General features: G+C 40.4%; 1 protein-coding gene across 1 annotated transcript; it reads right to left on the bottom strand.

Moving 5' to 3' along the window:
• Positions 1-4,973: 4,973 nt before the first annotated feature.
• LOC115561564 (putative nuclease HARBI1) lies at positions 4,974-7,313 on the bottom strand. Its single transcript, XM_030381706.1, has 2 exons — positions 5,755-7,313; positions 4,974-5,511 (listed from the first exon to the last, which is right to left on the bottom strand). Exon 1 carries the CDS (start codon positions 6,974-6,976, stop codon positions 5,759-5,761), a length of 1,218 nt encoding a protein of 405 aa, XP_030237566.1. The 5' UTR covers positions 6,977-7,313; the 3' UTR covers positions 4,974-5,511; positions 5,755-5,758.
• Between the last annotated feature and the right edge of the window lie 8,791 nt (positions 7,314-16,104).

The following is a 16,104-nucleotide window of genomic DNA, read 5'->3' as shown; positions in this document are numbered from 1 at the left end:
TATTACCGGCTGAATTCTATAATGCTTCGGGGGACAAACGATACTGTCGAATACAAGTCAAAATAGCATCTGACTTTAATTTAACTTTAAGAGATGGTGAAGAGGTTACAAATCCTGCATGATTTTTATGCATGGCCCATAGTTTAGATGGTACCTGGGATAAACTCTGGGGTGAACTGTAATCAGGAGACGGTGCTGGAGAGTGTTTTTCGAATGTACAACTCGAATTCGCGAACAGGGTTTTCAAATCTAGTCTCCAACCGTCAGACTGTAGTGTGTGCAGTATACCTGTAGAGTTCGCTGATGAACTAATGGGTTTTGTGTTGTGTATGGTTTTAATCATGTTTTCTAATTCTTGGGGTGTATGTGTTGGTGAAATAGCTAGTATGATGTGTGGTACAGTTGTATTGTCGTGAAGGAGAGAAAATTGGTCTTTTGTGAGAGACACAACTGCAGTACAACTGGCCGGACCAATGTATAGTTGCGTGATAGGATTAAATGCAGCAGTGTGATTTAGAAACAAGCACGTCTTCTGTTGATATTCTATTGGTACGAGGTTGTTAAACAATGTAGCGTTACTTATCATCGGGTATTCGCATAAACATACCATCCGGAGTGCAAAAGATTACTGCATTTAGTTTACACAACATATCTCGTCCCATTAAATTAACAGGAGAGGAGGGAGAGATTAAAAACTTCTGTTCCAATGGGACATGTGATACAATAATAGGAACCGGCTTTGATATTGTTTCACTCATCGCAATGCCAGCAATACCAACCGTTTTCAATGTTTGGTTACTTTCTTGTAAAATATCAGTTTTGTTAATAGCTGATACTGTAGCACCAGAATCGACAAGAAATTCAAAATGGTTTTGTCCTACCTGCACGGAGCATTTTGGATTTTCGGTAGGGGTGGAAGACAGTTGAAGAAGCATTGCCTGGATCGTTGTTTCCTTCTCCAAGGGGTCCTAGTAATGATTATACTCACCTGGGCGTTGGAGCGGGTTCTTCATGGTGTGGGGGGCGCGGACAGGTTCCAGGGGCGGGGCCGACGGTTTGGCCTCGTCGCTGTGTTTCTTTCTGCAATATCTCTCCTGATGATGTTTTATTAAAATCTTTAACGTGACGTTCTTTCGAATTATAATCGTGTTGGTCTCGGTCGTTCTCATTAGTACGTTCTCTGTACTCCTGGGTCTGTTTTTGGAACTGTCTTTTGTTCCGTTCTTTGTAGTTGTGCTGTAGAAACATTCCTGATTGATGGTTACTTAGGTTAGTTTTCTTTTTATCTTTAAACATGCCTAAGCGTTCCATATTAGCCAATTGCGTGGTTAGTTCAGTTAGTGTTTTTTTTTTCTGCCATTGCAAATCAGTTGGAATGAGAAGAGAGCGAGTTTGTGGGTTAAGGCAGTTTATAAGCGTTTGTACAGTAAACATCATATTTGAGTCCATTGTTATTCCAGCGCTTTCCTCCCATATGTGTCTAAAACGTTGAGAAAAATCTACGGGGGCTTCATCTGGTTTCTGTATGGTCTGAGTAACAATGGAAAAGTCAGCTTGACTTGATGCTTCGGCTTTTACCACTTTTTCACAGACTGTGTCCAACCAAATGTCTAGGGAGATGTTGTTTCCCCTTTCTTCTGATCCCCATTCGGCTCTTTGAGGGACATGAAACAATTCTCGAACTAACTGCCATTTTGAACCGTATGCCAATTTTAGAATGATTAACAGGTCTCCTGGTAATGGACTGTAAATTGTACACATTTGATTCAACCAATGTAAAAAAAGGTGTTGGCGCGAGAAGGGGATCTGGAGCATCTTTGGCCATTGATTGCGCTTCACATGGTGACCAAGGTTTCAATATCGCGGCGTCGCCTATTGTTATTTTCGGACATTGCTCAATTTGACACGGCTGTGAAGAGGTTGTAATGGGTATTGTTGGTGCAGCGTTAGACACTGTACCTGAAGCACCGAGTTGATTCGATTCTATGGATTTTCGGGTGCACTGGAAAAAGGTTCTTAAGCCGTACTTCATCTGATTATTATTTTGTAATTCAATTCAAATAAACTTTTTTTGTTTTATTTTTAAAATACCTTTTTTTTATTTCAAAATACTGTGAAATATAAATATTTTTAATTAGGAGGTCAATTAAGAAATATCCATTTTGACAAAGGTAAAATTTTAAGGTTGTGTATTCAACTGATTAATAATTTTGTCATTCAATCCAAATAAACATTTTTTGTTTTCTTCCTAAAACACTGTTATATTTGATTAGGAGCTCAATTTAGAAATATTTGTTTAGACAAATGTACAATTTCAAGGTTACGTACAGGCCTGCACATGCGCATTAAATACAAAGACGCTTACGACTACTGGACCAAACCGCAGTGTTGCCAACTTAGCGATTTTGTCGCTATATTTAGCTACTTTTCAGACCCCCCTGTGTCAAAACAGCGACAAGCGACAAATCTAGCTTCTTTTTCAGCTGCTATTGGTGACTTTTGGCGACTTTTTGAGGTGAAAGCACTATCGTTATTACCTATTCACAACGAGCACCGGGTGCCTGCGCGGCCCCTCCCCCGTCTCAACGCACTTACAGGCAGCTCAGTCCTCGTGGTAAAAAGCAAACTCAGGAACCGGATGTCCTTGCAGACCTTAAACTCCATCCTATACATCCGATATGGTTTAAAGCTGTCAGGTGATGCTTGCTTTGAGCACCAGCTGCCTGATCATGTTTTGAAGCTTTTTGGAACATCAGCTGCTTATTCATTCAAGGTAGCACCTACAGCTGAACCTGCAGTAGAGAGCCTTGACCAGAGTGACGATGACTCACTGGTTCTGTGAGCTAGGACAGCCTGTCTGTGTCTGGAGGGAGGTCTGGAGTAGGCCTAACTCTGCCATTTAGATTGTTAATATATATTGTATACAAAAATATGTTATGTTAAAAATGTTCATGTTTAAATGAGAAACAATTGTTTGATTAAATTTTAATCTTTTTGATTGGATAAAACAAATTATTTGTGATAGATATTTCTTAAATGAGAAACAATTGTTTGATTCGATTTTTATCTTTAAAATTGGATAAAACAAATTATATCGGATGCATATTATGACTTAAATGAGAAACAATTGTTTGATTAAATTTTAATCTTTTTGATTGGATAAAACAAATTATTTCTGATAGATATTTCTTAAATGAGAAAGAATTGTTGGAGTGAATCAATATTTTTTTGTTTAGGATTTAACATACGATTTAAATGTATTAACTTCATTCAAAGAATAGAATTATACTTGGTGCCAAGTTGTATTATTTTGTTTTTATGAACATAGGAAATATTGTTTGAGGCAAGCTATATATTTGTCATTGGCTCAAGTTATGTAATATAGATGTGAACCATTACCCTACATTTTTTTAATTGGTTCAATGAAAGACTTTTTCCAGTGTGGCGATTGCTATTGCGGCGAGTTCGGTGTCGTCTAGTCCGTTATCTGTGGGCAGTTTGGGAAACAATCCTGTACAGTCTTGGTTAACGGAAAGTCCTACTTTACGCGCTAGTTTCTGCAATCTGTTTAGGTCTATAACGAGTTGACGTTGGCTCCATACACAAAGTGTAGCGAGGACGGTTTTTTCTTTTATGTTGTTTTGCGCTGTTTTAATAGCGTCTACTTCGGCGGCTGTTAACTCTATTTCAGTCATTAATTTATCAACATGTTCTGCATTACTAGTTGCTGTTATGTTCAACAGAGCTGTTCTATGCACTTCTGTCCAATCTGGGTTGATTTGCATCGTTATTTTGAAAATGTTAGACGCGATTTCTGGAGTTAAGTCTTGTTTAGCTGGTTTCGGTATTGGGTGTCGTTTCGCCGTGCGAATCCATGCATCTAAACAATTCTGTGTGTAATGAAAATCCCATTTCGGATCTGGTCCAGATGTTATTGTTCCTTTTAATTCTTGTAGTTTGCAAGAATCAAAAGAACCACCTATTCGGCGGCTGTTAACTCTATTTCAGTCATTCATTTATCAACATGTTCTGCATTACTAGTTGCTGTTATGTTCAACAGAGCTGTTCTATACACTTCTGTCCAATCTGGGTTGATTTGCATCGTTATTTTGAAAATGTTAGACGCGATTTATGGAGTTAAGTCTTGTTTAGCTGGTTTCGGTTTTGGGTGTCGTTTCCGTGCGAATCCATGCATCTAAACAATTCTGTGTGTAATGAAAATCCCATTTCTGATCTGGTCCAGGGGCCCTATTTTAACGGTCTGAAACGCAAGTGGGAAAGCGCAAAGCGCAAGTAGCTTTGTGGGCGGTTCTACGGCGCTATCGCTATTTTACAGGCGGATAAATGACACTTCCGCCGCGGCGCAAGTGTCAAAAGGGTTGGTCTGAAGCAGCCTAATTACCCGTAGGTGTGGTTTGGGCGTAACGTGCAATGAACCAATCAGAGCGTTTTCTCGCATCCCCTTTAAGAACGATCGGCGCATGTTCCATGGCGGATTGCTATTATGATGGCGGGTTTGCCAGGCGCACGCAATGAAAGGTTCACCACAGAAGATACCGATGTGCTTGTCAGAGCAGTCAAAGAACGCGAGTTGGCTTTATATGGGGATGGGAGAAACCCACCCAAAATTGCTTCCGTGAAAGCGGCTTGGGAGGAAATCGCCGTAATTGTTTCAGCAGCTGGACAAAATAGGACATCTCTCCATTGCCGTAAGCGATACAACGACGTCAGGAGAAGAGGAAAGGCCAAGCTTGCGGCCAACTTGAAAGCACGTCAAAAGACTGGAGGAGGATCTGGCAGTTACCAGGACCTCACACCAGCAGAGGATATCGCTGCGTCAACACTGACCGCTGAAAGTGTTGAGGGTTTTGGGGGCTTAGAGGTCGGCACCCAACCCGATGCACCAGCTGTCCAACCCCAAGGTACATAAATAAAGTTCACATAAATAGAGATGTCCGTGAAAATCTTTTTAATAATTTTTGACATTTAATAAATGTAACACAGCCATAAAATAAATCAAAACAATGTCACGTAGCTTCTCAGGAAGAAGACCCTGGCCTCGGGACCAGCGCACACGGGGCAGCTGAGGAGGCGCGCGGCGCCCTCAAGCAAGACACCGTGGAAGCAGCAGCAGCATGAGACCGCAGGACCACCCGTTCCTGCAGCTCCAGCAAACCGGGTTCGACATGCAGGAGCGGGAGCTGGCCGGGATGCGGCGAAACACCAACACCCGTCTGGACCGGGTGGCGATGTTGCTGCGGCCTCTCGGGCGCATCGCCTCAAGTTTGGACCGGATTGCGACAGCAATGGAACGTGCATGGCCCCCAAACGACCCACCTCCTCCCCCTGTTGTGCCCCTTCCTCCCCCTGTTGTGCCCCTTCCTCCCCCTGTTGTGCCCCTTCCTCCCCCCATTCCATCTCCGTCCACCCGCTCCTGCAGGACCACATCCAGCGTCGCAACTCCCGGACCCTCATTTGTTGGATCCCGCCGAGGCAGGCCGCGTAAAAGGCCTTACAGAGGCCTTTTAATAAATATTTTTTCCTTCAAATCTTTGCAACTTTTCATTTTTCGTTTTGTATTATTTTATTTCATTTACGCCTAACATTTGGACAAGCCGAATAAAAAATGTCTCAAGGACATACAATACTTTCCGATGTTTTGGGCTCACTTTCTCTGACTCACAAGGTTATGAATGCATGGTAATATTTGTACAATGCTAAACAATAGAGCGGAGATGTCATTCGTTTGCTTACCTCACTATATACGATGCAGCTCCTCTGACAGATGAGCTCTCCTCTCCCGTGCTGCTGCTGGGGCATTTGGACGTAATGGCATCAGCACATGCAGTTCAGCATCATGTCTCATTAAGTCCTCTAATCTATCCTCATTAATGTCATCGACACATCCATGATTCATGGCAATGTTGTGTAAAACACAACATGCCACAAAGAATGCTGCGACTTTTTGAGGACCATAATGTAAAGTACCACCTGACCTATCCAAACACCTGAAGCGCATTTTCAGAATCCTGAAAGTACGTTCAATTACACTACGTGTTTGTGTGTGTTTCCTGTTGAATGCCATTTCGCGCACTGTTGCTGGCATAAGAAATGGGGTCATGAGCCATGTCTTCAACGGATAGCCGTTGTCCCCCAACAGCCACCCATCCAAGGGAGGATTCCCCTCGAATATGGCAGGAATGGTCGAGTTTGCCAATATGAAGGAGTCATGGCTTGAGCCAGGGTAATTGGCAAAGACATGATTTATTCGAAAATTAGCATCGGAAATTATTTGGATGTTAATTGAATGAGTTCCCTTCCGGTTTATGTATGTGAGTGCGTTTAGTGATGGGGCACGTAGCTGCACATGGGTGCAGTCTATAGCACCAAGGACGCCAGGGAACCCATACTTGGTCCAAAACTCCTGCTTAGTTCTTTCCTGGATGTCAGGTGTAACGGGGAATTTTATGTATTCCCCAGCATGTTGGACTAGACCTGACGTAACTGCATGTATAGCCGAACTTACTGCCGATTGTGAAATGCGTCCAATACAACTAAGGGGATGCTGGAACGACCCAGATGCATAGAAATGCAGTGCCGCTGTAATTTTCACTGCAACGGGGAGGGCATAGGGACAGCGTGCATCAGTCCCCAGCTCATCTGCCAGGAGATGACAGATGTTGGTGACAGCCTGACGGGTCAGGCGTAGCTTACGCCTGCATTCCTCCTCACTCAGGGAGAGATAGGTGTGTCTGGGCCGGTAGACCCTCTCCCTTTGGCGTCTGATCCTCTGTCCCAAGACGTATTCCATTCCACTGTGCAATAGAAAAATTATGTGTAACCTCAACTTAACTGGTAAGTTGCAGAGTAAGGTTTTAAATGGACTTACAGAAGGTGATTTCGCAGTCTTCAGAATTGTGGTTCCTGATTCTTGACGGACAACCCACTTTGACAGGTGTCCATTCCTTATATACATGTGTCTCTTGCCACTATTGGTCAACCAGGTTAATTTGATCCGTCATTACGCCTGCTACAATTCGCGTGAATAATTTGGGTAAATGTGTACGCTAGATTTATGCCTATTTATTTTATCTTTATGGACACCACAATGATTTTCCTTGTGTGGTAATATTTTATTGTCCTTGTAATTATGTATGGTTTGCAAAAATGGGAACTGCTGTCCGTGTACATGAGAGAAGCAAAGTGTATGCGCGAGGTGCACAAGCAATCCGTATGCATCGCATGCGCATGTATGCATGCGCCCTTAAAATAGCATCTGAACAACGCGCCACTGCCTTTAAACCAGGTATTTCCTGGTCAGTAGCGCAATGGTTTTCAGAAACGTCAAAATATCGTTTGCGCCAGAACACGCCTCCTCCTTCCGCCGAACCGCCCCTTGGGGCGCAAGATCATTCCCTAATTTACCGGCGAGTGGCGCTGGTGGCAAAAGAACGCTCTGCGCCAGTTGTAAACTAGCAACGACACATGCGCCAGTGACTAAGTCACTTGCGCCGGATGCAAGATAGGGCCCCAGATGTTATTGTTTCTTTTAATTCTTGTAGTTTGCAAGAATCAAAAGAACCACCTATTGGCCAACAGCCATCTGTCCATTCGTACACATCATAAGTAAATGGAAAGACCGAGTATATGCCTTCTTCTCTCAAGACTATATCTGCGGGGGATCTTGGTGGCACTATAGGATCGTTTTTTTTTTTACCATAGCGGGTTCTTACCAGGTCCGCTCTTTTTTTAATTTGCTTAGATACCGTTATTGTCACCTTAGCGTCCCGTTTTGATGAATGGGCGTCCATTTTACTCTTCCTTATGATTGTGGGTTAGACACAGTGGGTTACACACAGCTGATACAACAGATAGGGATATACGAAACAAAACACAATCACTTTTGTTATAGTTTTACATCATGAATTCTTTAATGCTAAAAATAGGCTATGTTAATGTTATTTAATAATTTTAAAACATGTGGAACTCAACGTATATGGAGACCACAGATCTGTTTGATAAAGAAACAAAGAAATGTTACCTAACTGAATGATATTAATATATTTTGTACAAATTTGTAAATCAGAGTAAAGTCAATGTCTCAAAGGAGCCCGATTTATTAATTTCTATGTTAGTTTCAGGGTACTCACTCGTGGTTTGTCAATCAAACCTGTTTGAAGAATAAACTTCTGTGGAGTTGAATTGTCCTCTGGCTCTGGATCAGTGTCCTGAACTGCTACGTTTTTTCGGGCATTCGTTCCTTGGACATTGCTATTTATCTGAAAAAAAATCTACACGATCTCTCAGATCATATTAATACAACTCAGCAGTAAATCTATTACAATCGCATTCAAATACATTTAGAATTTCGGGACGGCGTAAAACTGCTTCTCCAGCGCTGTGGAGAGAAGAAGGGTCTACAAGAGGTTGTAGACTACATGAAAGCAAGCATGGAAAGAAAGGATAGAGATACGGCGCGAAAAATACATAACATAACAATTGGGATGAGACACAACGATGTTCTTTATATATTTTTTCTTTTCACAACCGAGGGGGGCCTATTCCCTCAGTTGTTTCAGTGCCATACTTACCCGCTGGCACTGTTTGCGTCTGTAAAGGCCGGACGTTATTTCTCTATTATATTTAGTTTTACCACTCGTCCACTTTTCTGAAGAAAAATAAGTTTAGTAACATGACAAGAAAAGTTGAACAGTGGTTAAATCAAATTTTCCGCCGTCGTTGGTGTCTTTAGGTTGGGAGGCTCTTCTATTTTATGTACATTTCATTCAGGTTCAAACAACATGAGGCCGCTCAATTCATCCTACTTGGTTTTCCCGTGGGTGCAATCATCAGCCCTATTTGAAATAGATCTCTGTCTATTCAGCATACCTTTGTAAAGTTTCTGTCAGTGCAGAAACCGTTCAAAGGTCCGGGTCAGAATTAATAACTTCTTCTAGTGGGTGCAATCATCAGCCCTATTTGAAATAGATCTCTGTCTATTCATCATACCAGTGAAAAGTCTGTCAGTACAGAAACGTTCAAAGGTCCGGGTCAGAATTGCATAACATCCGAGGGACGTACATTACCCATTCATCTGAGGTCCAAGCAAATGCATTCACTGGTTGGCCGTATGTGGGGTCCCAAACTGTTTTATTACTGGGCTACTTACTGAATGGGGTTTACTTGGGATGCACAGTTATTTGTAACACACCAACGTAACTCTTGTAATGTACGTAGTTCTTTGGAGGTTTATTACCCTTTACTGCGAGTAATCAGAACGTCCTCCGCCAACATTCCTGCATTCGTCACATAACAAGAGTTAATCTGCAGAGCGAAATCTTGCTAATGATTCGCACGGCACAAGCTTCCCATTCGTAGGAACAAACAGTCTACTACTGGCCAATCATTGATGCCTACGTAGTACGGATTATCAATTCGTAGGGATTCCTAATTCTTGGATATTTTAGCAAAAAATATCAGACAGAGCCTCCGCCTAAATAAGAATTTAAATTAAACCTCATGCTTTTAGATCGATCTTCCCGAGGGCGTTATCTTAACCCTTATATAATATAAACCACTAGTTTACATTCATCATACCAAAGGCAGGCAACTATGTCCACTTATCCCCTCTTTAGCTGAATAGTTGTTTTAGTGCTAATCGCCTCCAAAGGTCCGGGTCAGATCCTAATCACATGTGTTTATCTATTTTCCAAATTCCGGATCCCGTCAGAATGGCAAGATAGTCATTAAAAAACAACATAACTTACCAGTCTGATGATCTCATATTGGGATCCTGCCGACAACGCCATTTGATGAAGAGAAAGTTCTCTCACGGACACGTCGGACAGCGAAATATTTGATTTAATTTTAAGGCATGATCATGGGAAGGTACTGGATACAAGAGTTACCAAGAACACATTCAACGAGACAATAGATTCACAAGATTCTTATAGGGAACGTTTTCATTGTGGGAAGGGAGTGGGAGTGACCTTAGGCCAAGTAAATTTGTAATACAATGGGTCGATATTGGACATGTCTGCAGGTCTGTAAGACATGTCTGTAAGCAGTTTACACAACAAAGAAGTCAGTCGATTGGCCTCGTCACAGAACCAGACTTACTGGCTCCAGTGGGAACTTGAATACGAATTAACTTAACCTCTTTCAGTTAAGAGAGGAAGGGATTTGTTTTAAGTTACAGGGAGAATGTATACAGTTTCTTCTAATGTAATAATTATATAAACAAGGTTAATATAATTTGTATGTGATTGTATATTTATAGTTATGATTGATATTTCCACGACAGTTCCTCCCTTTTTGATCATAAGATCAACACTTATTACAGGTGATATATTATGTCACAGGATTACAAATGATGGTAAAACAAGTTAAAACACAGAATAATAGGAACAAAATTCAAAGAAATTAGTAAAAATCAATCATTAATAAAGTAATCAATATGTACATTAGTAAAATTGCAAATTCAAAGAAATTAGTAAAAGTAAGTAATCAATATGTACATTAGTAAAATTGTAAATTCAAAGAAATTAGTAAAAGTAAGTAATCAATATGTACATTAGTAAAATTGTAAAATAGAGAGCTTAAGATTAACTATGTGTCAATCATTAATAAGGCCATAAAAATGTACAATAGTAAAAATTATGTTTAGCATGTTAGGTCACTCATTTTCCATTTTGTAACTCTTCATTGGAGTAAGGGGCCTATTCTGAGAAGGAAATCCGTTTCACAGGGGTATGTTCTTAGGGGATACTGTGTGATGTTGTAGTAGGAGTAGAAAACGGCTGCCATAGCACATGGGGATAGCGCTACGGCCATCAAGGGTAATTCTGAGGATACAGAGTGGGGTCTGATTCCACAGATCTTGAACAGCCAGGAACTCACAGATCTTTTCATCCATTATTATCAATTATACACTTTGATACATTTGGGCATAATGTAAAATACTTTTAAGTTTCACTTTTGACTTGTGATGGCAGCTAACAAGTGATGGTCACAGCTAAGGGCTGCATGGCAGTTTAGAAAAAATAGATAGTTTTTGTCTTGCCGCCTCTATTTTCATTAAGGTCATCTTCTTCAGAAAGAGGGAAGAAGAAGAAGAAGAAGAAGAAGAAGAAGAAGAAGAAGAAGAAGAAGAAGAAGAAGAAGAAGAGCAACAAAAAAGGGAAGAAAGGAAACAAAAGGGAAGAAAGGAAACAAAAGGGAAGAAAGGAAACAAAAAGAACACCAAGATAGGAAAGAGAGGTACATTGGCAACCAGGGGATAAGGCGGGGTACATCTGTGGTGTACTACAGTTATCACCTTTGAAATGCCTAACCCAGTCTTTATTCCAACTTCCAACAAATATTACTGACTACTGTATAAAAAGGAAAAGCCTGCCTACAAATGCTATGTTATGGATCAATCAGCTGGTTGATCAGCTGGTCCCAAGTCTGCTTATAATATCAAAGCCACGTCTGAACATGGCTTTCAAATAACAATTAACGATATAATTGACTTATTCTACCACTTATCTAAACTATACAGTGCTTCCACTTTACTCTCTAGTTGTGCTCATTTGATTTATAATAACCTACTGTTAAGAGTACAGATAATACTACTCGAATAAACAGTACACTCACAGTACTCTTGATACTACTGGAAATTTAATAATAATTATTATTATACCTCTGTACACTATGTAACACTAATACAAGAATAGTATTAATACTAGTAAACCCCTAACCAACTGCACCATCATCCTGACAAAATACTACTGTTAATTACAGTTAACACATGTTTATAATTTTCTTTGTTTCAGTCCTCACCCCAGAAGAGTCCATGGATCGCTACAGGCGCATCTTTGTAGCAGTGAAAAAGGGCATTACAAAAACTGAGGCATACGTCAAAGTCGGGGTTGACCGAAAAACGGTGGCAGCAACGGCCGCCATTTCGGAGCTACACGCTGTTGACAAGGACCTGTATGACCAGCTGAGGGTATTTTTTTGTTCCATTTTAAAATGCCCTTTTTTTTGGTTGATTTGTTCAGTGACATCGAGAAATGCCTTGTTAAAAGTGCAGCCTTTGTTTTTGTTCCATTTTAAAATGCCTTTTTTTGTTTCTGTTTGTGTTTTAAATTGTTAATATTTTCTGTATTACCCTGTTATTATGTTATTATTATGTTATAAATGTTTAACTAAAGTGGCTGTAGATCCCTCATTGTCATCAACAGTGGTTTGGCGTTTTATAACTAACCCTAAAGTGCTTCACTACTGGTAAACAAATGATTCAAAAAGCTTCACTACTGGTAAACGAATGGTTGAAAAAGCTTAACTACTGGTGAACGAATGGTTCGCGAAAGAGTAACAACTCAGTATGATGCATTACTTTACATGAAGGTACACAAAAAGCTTCACTACTGGTAAACAAATGATTAAAAAAGCTTCACTACTCGTAAACGAATGGTTGAAAAAGCTTAACTACTGGTGAACGAATGGTTCGCGAAAGAGTAACAACTCAGTTTGATGCATCACTTTACATGAAGGTACACAAAGTGCTTCACTACTGGTAAACGAATGATTCAAAAAGCTTCGCTACTGGTAAACGAATGGTTGAAAAAGCTTAACTACTGGTGAACGAATGGTTCGCGAAAGAGTAACAACTCAGTATGATGCATTACTTTACATGAAGGTACACAAAAAGCTTCACTACTGGTAAACGAATGATAAAAAAAAGCTTCGCTACTGGTAAACGAATGGTTGAAAAAGCTTAACTACTGGTGAACGAATGGTTCGTGAAAGAGTAACAACTCAGTATGATGCATTACTTTACATGAAGGTACACAAAAAGCTTCACTACTGGTAAACGAATGGTTGAAAAAGCTTAACTACTAGTGAACGAATGGTTCGCGAAAGAGTAACAACTCAGTATGATGCATTACTTTACATGAAGGTACACAAAAAGCTTCACTACTGGTAAACAAAGGATTCAAAAAGCTTTGCTACTGGTAAACGAATGGTTGAAAAAGCTTAACTACTGGTGAACGAATGGTTCGCGAAAGAGTAACAACTCAGTATGATGCATTACTTTACATGAAGGTACACAAAAGGCTTAACTACTGGTGAACGAATGGTTCAAAAAGCTTAACTACTGGTGAACCAATGGTTCGCGAATGAGTAACAACTCATCATCAGTCAGATCCAGCTCCACCAGTCGATCCAGTGTGGGACCCAAGCCAGCCCTCGACAGCGCTTGAAACCAAGGGCGGCAGGTTTAAAGCGTGCCCTGCAGCGGTGGACAATTGCTTTTAAGCCATCAGCATTACTAATGCCACATAATAAACCTTTAATGTGAATATTAATGTATGTACTGTGTGTATGTATTGTGAATATCTTCATTAAAATATGACAATCATCCCGTCTGTGTCCTGTTAATTTAATAACTAATTGTGAAATCCCAGGAAAATTCAGTTGCTTTCATAATCAATTGGTCAGTTTGCTAATTCACAGAATGATTAATTAATACAGTATCCCCTAGTCTGTTTACCAGTAACTCATCAGTAGTTACTGAGTAACTCACTTAGGGCCCTGTCAGGGCCCCCTGGTCGTTCATCATTCGTTACTCAGTAACGAATACAGTATCCCCTAGTCTGTTTACCAGTAACTCCTCAGTAGTTACTGAGTAACTCACTTAGGGCCCTGTCAGGGCCCCCTGGTCGTTCATCATTCGTTACTCAGTAACGAATACAGTAGTCCCCTAGTCTGTTTACCAGTAACTCCTCAGTAGTTACCGAGTAACTCACTTAGGGCCGGCCCCCTGGTCATTCATCATTCGTTACTCATTCGTTCCTCAGTAACTACCCACGTTTTTGCGTACCTTATTGTAAAGTGTTACCGTTGCTTGCCCAATAGTATAATTGGAAATGTGGTAAAGCCATACCACCCATTGATTTTGGCCTCTGCAAAAATTCCCTATGGATACGGGGTGGCTTCTTATTCCAAATAAAGTCAGATATAATCTTATTTAGGTGCGAAAAGAAAGACTTGTTCATTTTAATTAGATTAATTCTTCCTGCTAAAGAGAGAGGAAGCATGGACCATTTATTGAAGGCAATTTTAGAGATCTCAAGAAGGGGAACAAAATTAAGCTTAAAAAGGTCAGAGAAGCCACGTGTAACAACCACCCCCAGGTAGGTGAAGTTGTCAGATGTCACCTTAAAAGGACAGGAATTAAAGGATATGGACTTAGCGGCAGAGTTGACAGGAAAAAGCTCACTTTTCGAAACATTAATCTTATGCCCAGAAATGCTGCTGAAGAGGTCTAATAACTTCATAAGATAGGGCAAGGTGTTCTGTGGATCAGTTATATATAATAAAAGATCATCAGCATATAATGACGTTTTATGTTCCTTACCCCCTCTTACAATACCACGAATCTCAGGAGAGGAGCGTATTGCCATTGCAAGGGGCTCAATAGCTATAGCAAATAAAAGTGGGGAAATTGGGCATCCTTGCCTTGTCCCGCGTTGTAATGGAAAAGATTGGGAATTGGTGTTATTAGTGCGCACTGATGAAGTTGGAGAGTTATATAGCAATTTTACCCAACAAATTAATTTTGGACCAAAACCAAATTTGTCTATACACCAAAATAGGTAACCCCATTCCACTGTATCGAACGCCTTTTCAGCGTCTAAAGAGATAACTGCCTCGGGCAAGTGTTGACCGTCTGCGGAATGTATGATGTTTAAAAGTCTACGAATATTAAAAAAAGAGGCGTTTTTTAATAAAACCAGTTTGGTCCGGTGAAATAATCGAAGGGAGAATGATCTCTAGACGGTGAGCCAAGGCCTTAGCCAACAATTTATAATCCACATTCAGGAGCGAAATAGGGCGAAATGACCCACAATTGAGGGGATCCTTATTATTTTTCAGTAAAACCGAAATAGAGGCCTGACAAAGGGTTGGTGGAAGGTGGCCTTCGACAAAGGACTCCTCAAAAACTGATAGCAAGATTGGCAATAATTGATCTCCAAATTTTTTCAAAAATTCTAACGTATATCTGTCAGGGCCTGGAGCTTTTGCATTCTGCATACTGTAAAGGGCCGTCCTAATTTCCTCCTTAGACATAGGTTTTTCCAATTGCTCCTTTAATAATACATTAACTTGAGGTGGATTTAAGTTCTGAAAAAAGAGTTCAAGTTTAGAAGGGTCATATATCACCTCAGAAGTATAAAGAGATGAATAAAATCTCTTAAATTCTACATTCATTTCCTGCTCATCATTAGAAATTAGATCATCATGCTTTCGGATGTTTGTAATGAGAGTAGAGGTCATAGACTGTCTAACCTGTTGAGCCAGGAATTTGCCAGCCTTATCAGAATGTTCATATAACCTTGATCGAGACTGGAGGAGGAGCTGTTCTCTATTGCGGGTAGTTATTAGGTCAAATTTTGTCTGCAGAGTCAATCTGTCCTTTAAAAAATCACGCGTGGGAGCAATTGAGTTCTTATAATCGAATTGTATAATTTGGTCGGAAAGGTCTTTAAGACGCAGTTTTCTCGACCTGGCTTCCCAGGAGGTGTAAGAGATAATCTCCCCTCTTAAAACAGCCTTTAGGGATTCCCAGAGGGTGGATTTACTAACATCTGACGTATCATTTATGGACAGGAAAATATCAATTTGCGTATTAATATACTTAACAAATGATTAATCCCCAAGCAAAACATTACTAAAACGCCAAGGACGCCAAGCAGATTTCTTTGGAAAAGATATTTGTAAAACCACGGGCCCATGGTCAGAGATGACAATGCCCTCATATCTGCAGTCCTTCACCGAGGGCATTAGCTGGTTATCAATTAAAAAGTAATCAATGCAGGAGTAGGAGTTATGTACTGGGGAAAAAAATGAATAATGCTTAGAATTGGGATTCAAGGAGCGCCAGGGTTCAGACATATTATACATTTGTAGAAAAGCATTAATCGTCCTAGCTGATTTTGATATATTGTAGTTGGTGTTCGAGGAGCGATCCAGTATTGGGTCTAATACGCAGTTGAAATCACCCCCTAAAATAAGCCTGTGTGTATTTAAACAAGGTAATGAGGACAAGAATTC

Source organism: Gadus morhua, chromosome 16 (genome assembly GCF_902167405.1).
Source record: "Gadus morhua chromosome 16, gadMor3.0, whole genome shotgun sequence".
NCBI lineage: Eukaryota > Metazoa > Chordata > Actinopteri > Gadiformes > Gadidae > Gadus > Gadus morhua.
The sequence above is the reverse complement of the archived record's forward strand: the minus strand, read 5'-3'. Positions and strand labels throughout refer to the sequence as shown.

Coding starts and splice junctions, on each gene's coding strand:
- LOC115561564 (XM_030381706.1), bottom strand. CDS start 6,976: ATGTATATAAGGAATGGACACCTGTCAAAGTGGGTTGTCCGTCAAGAA.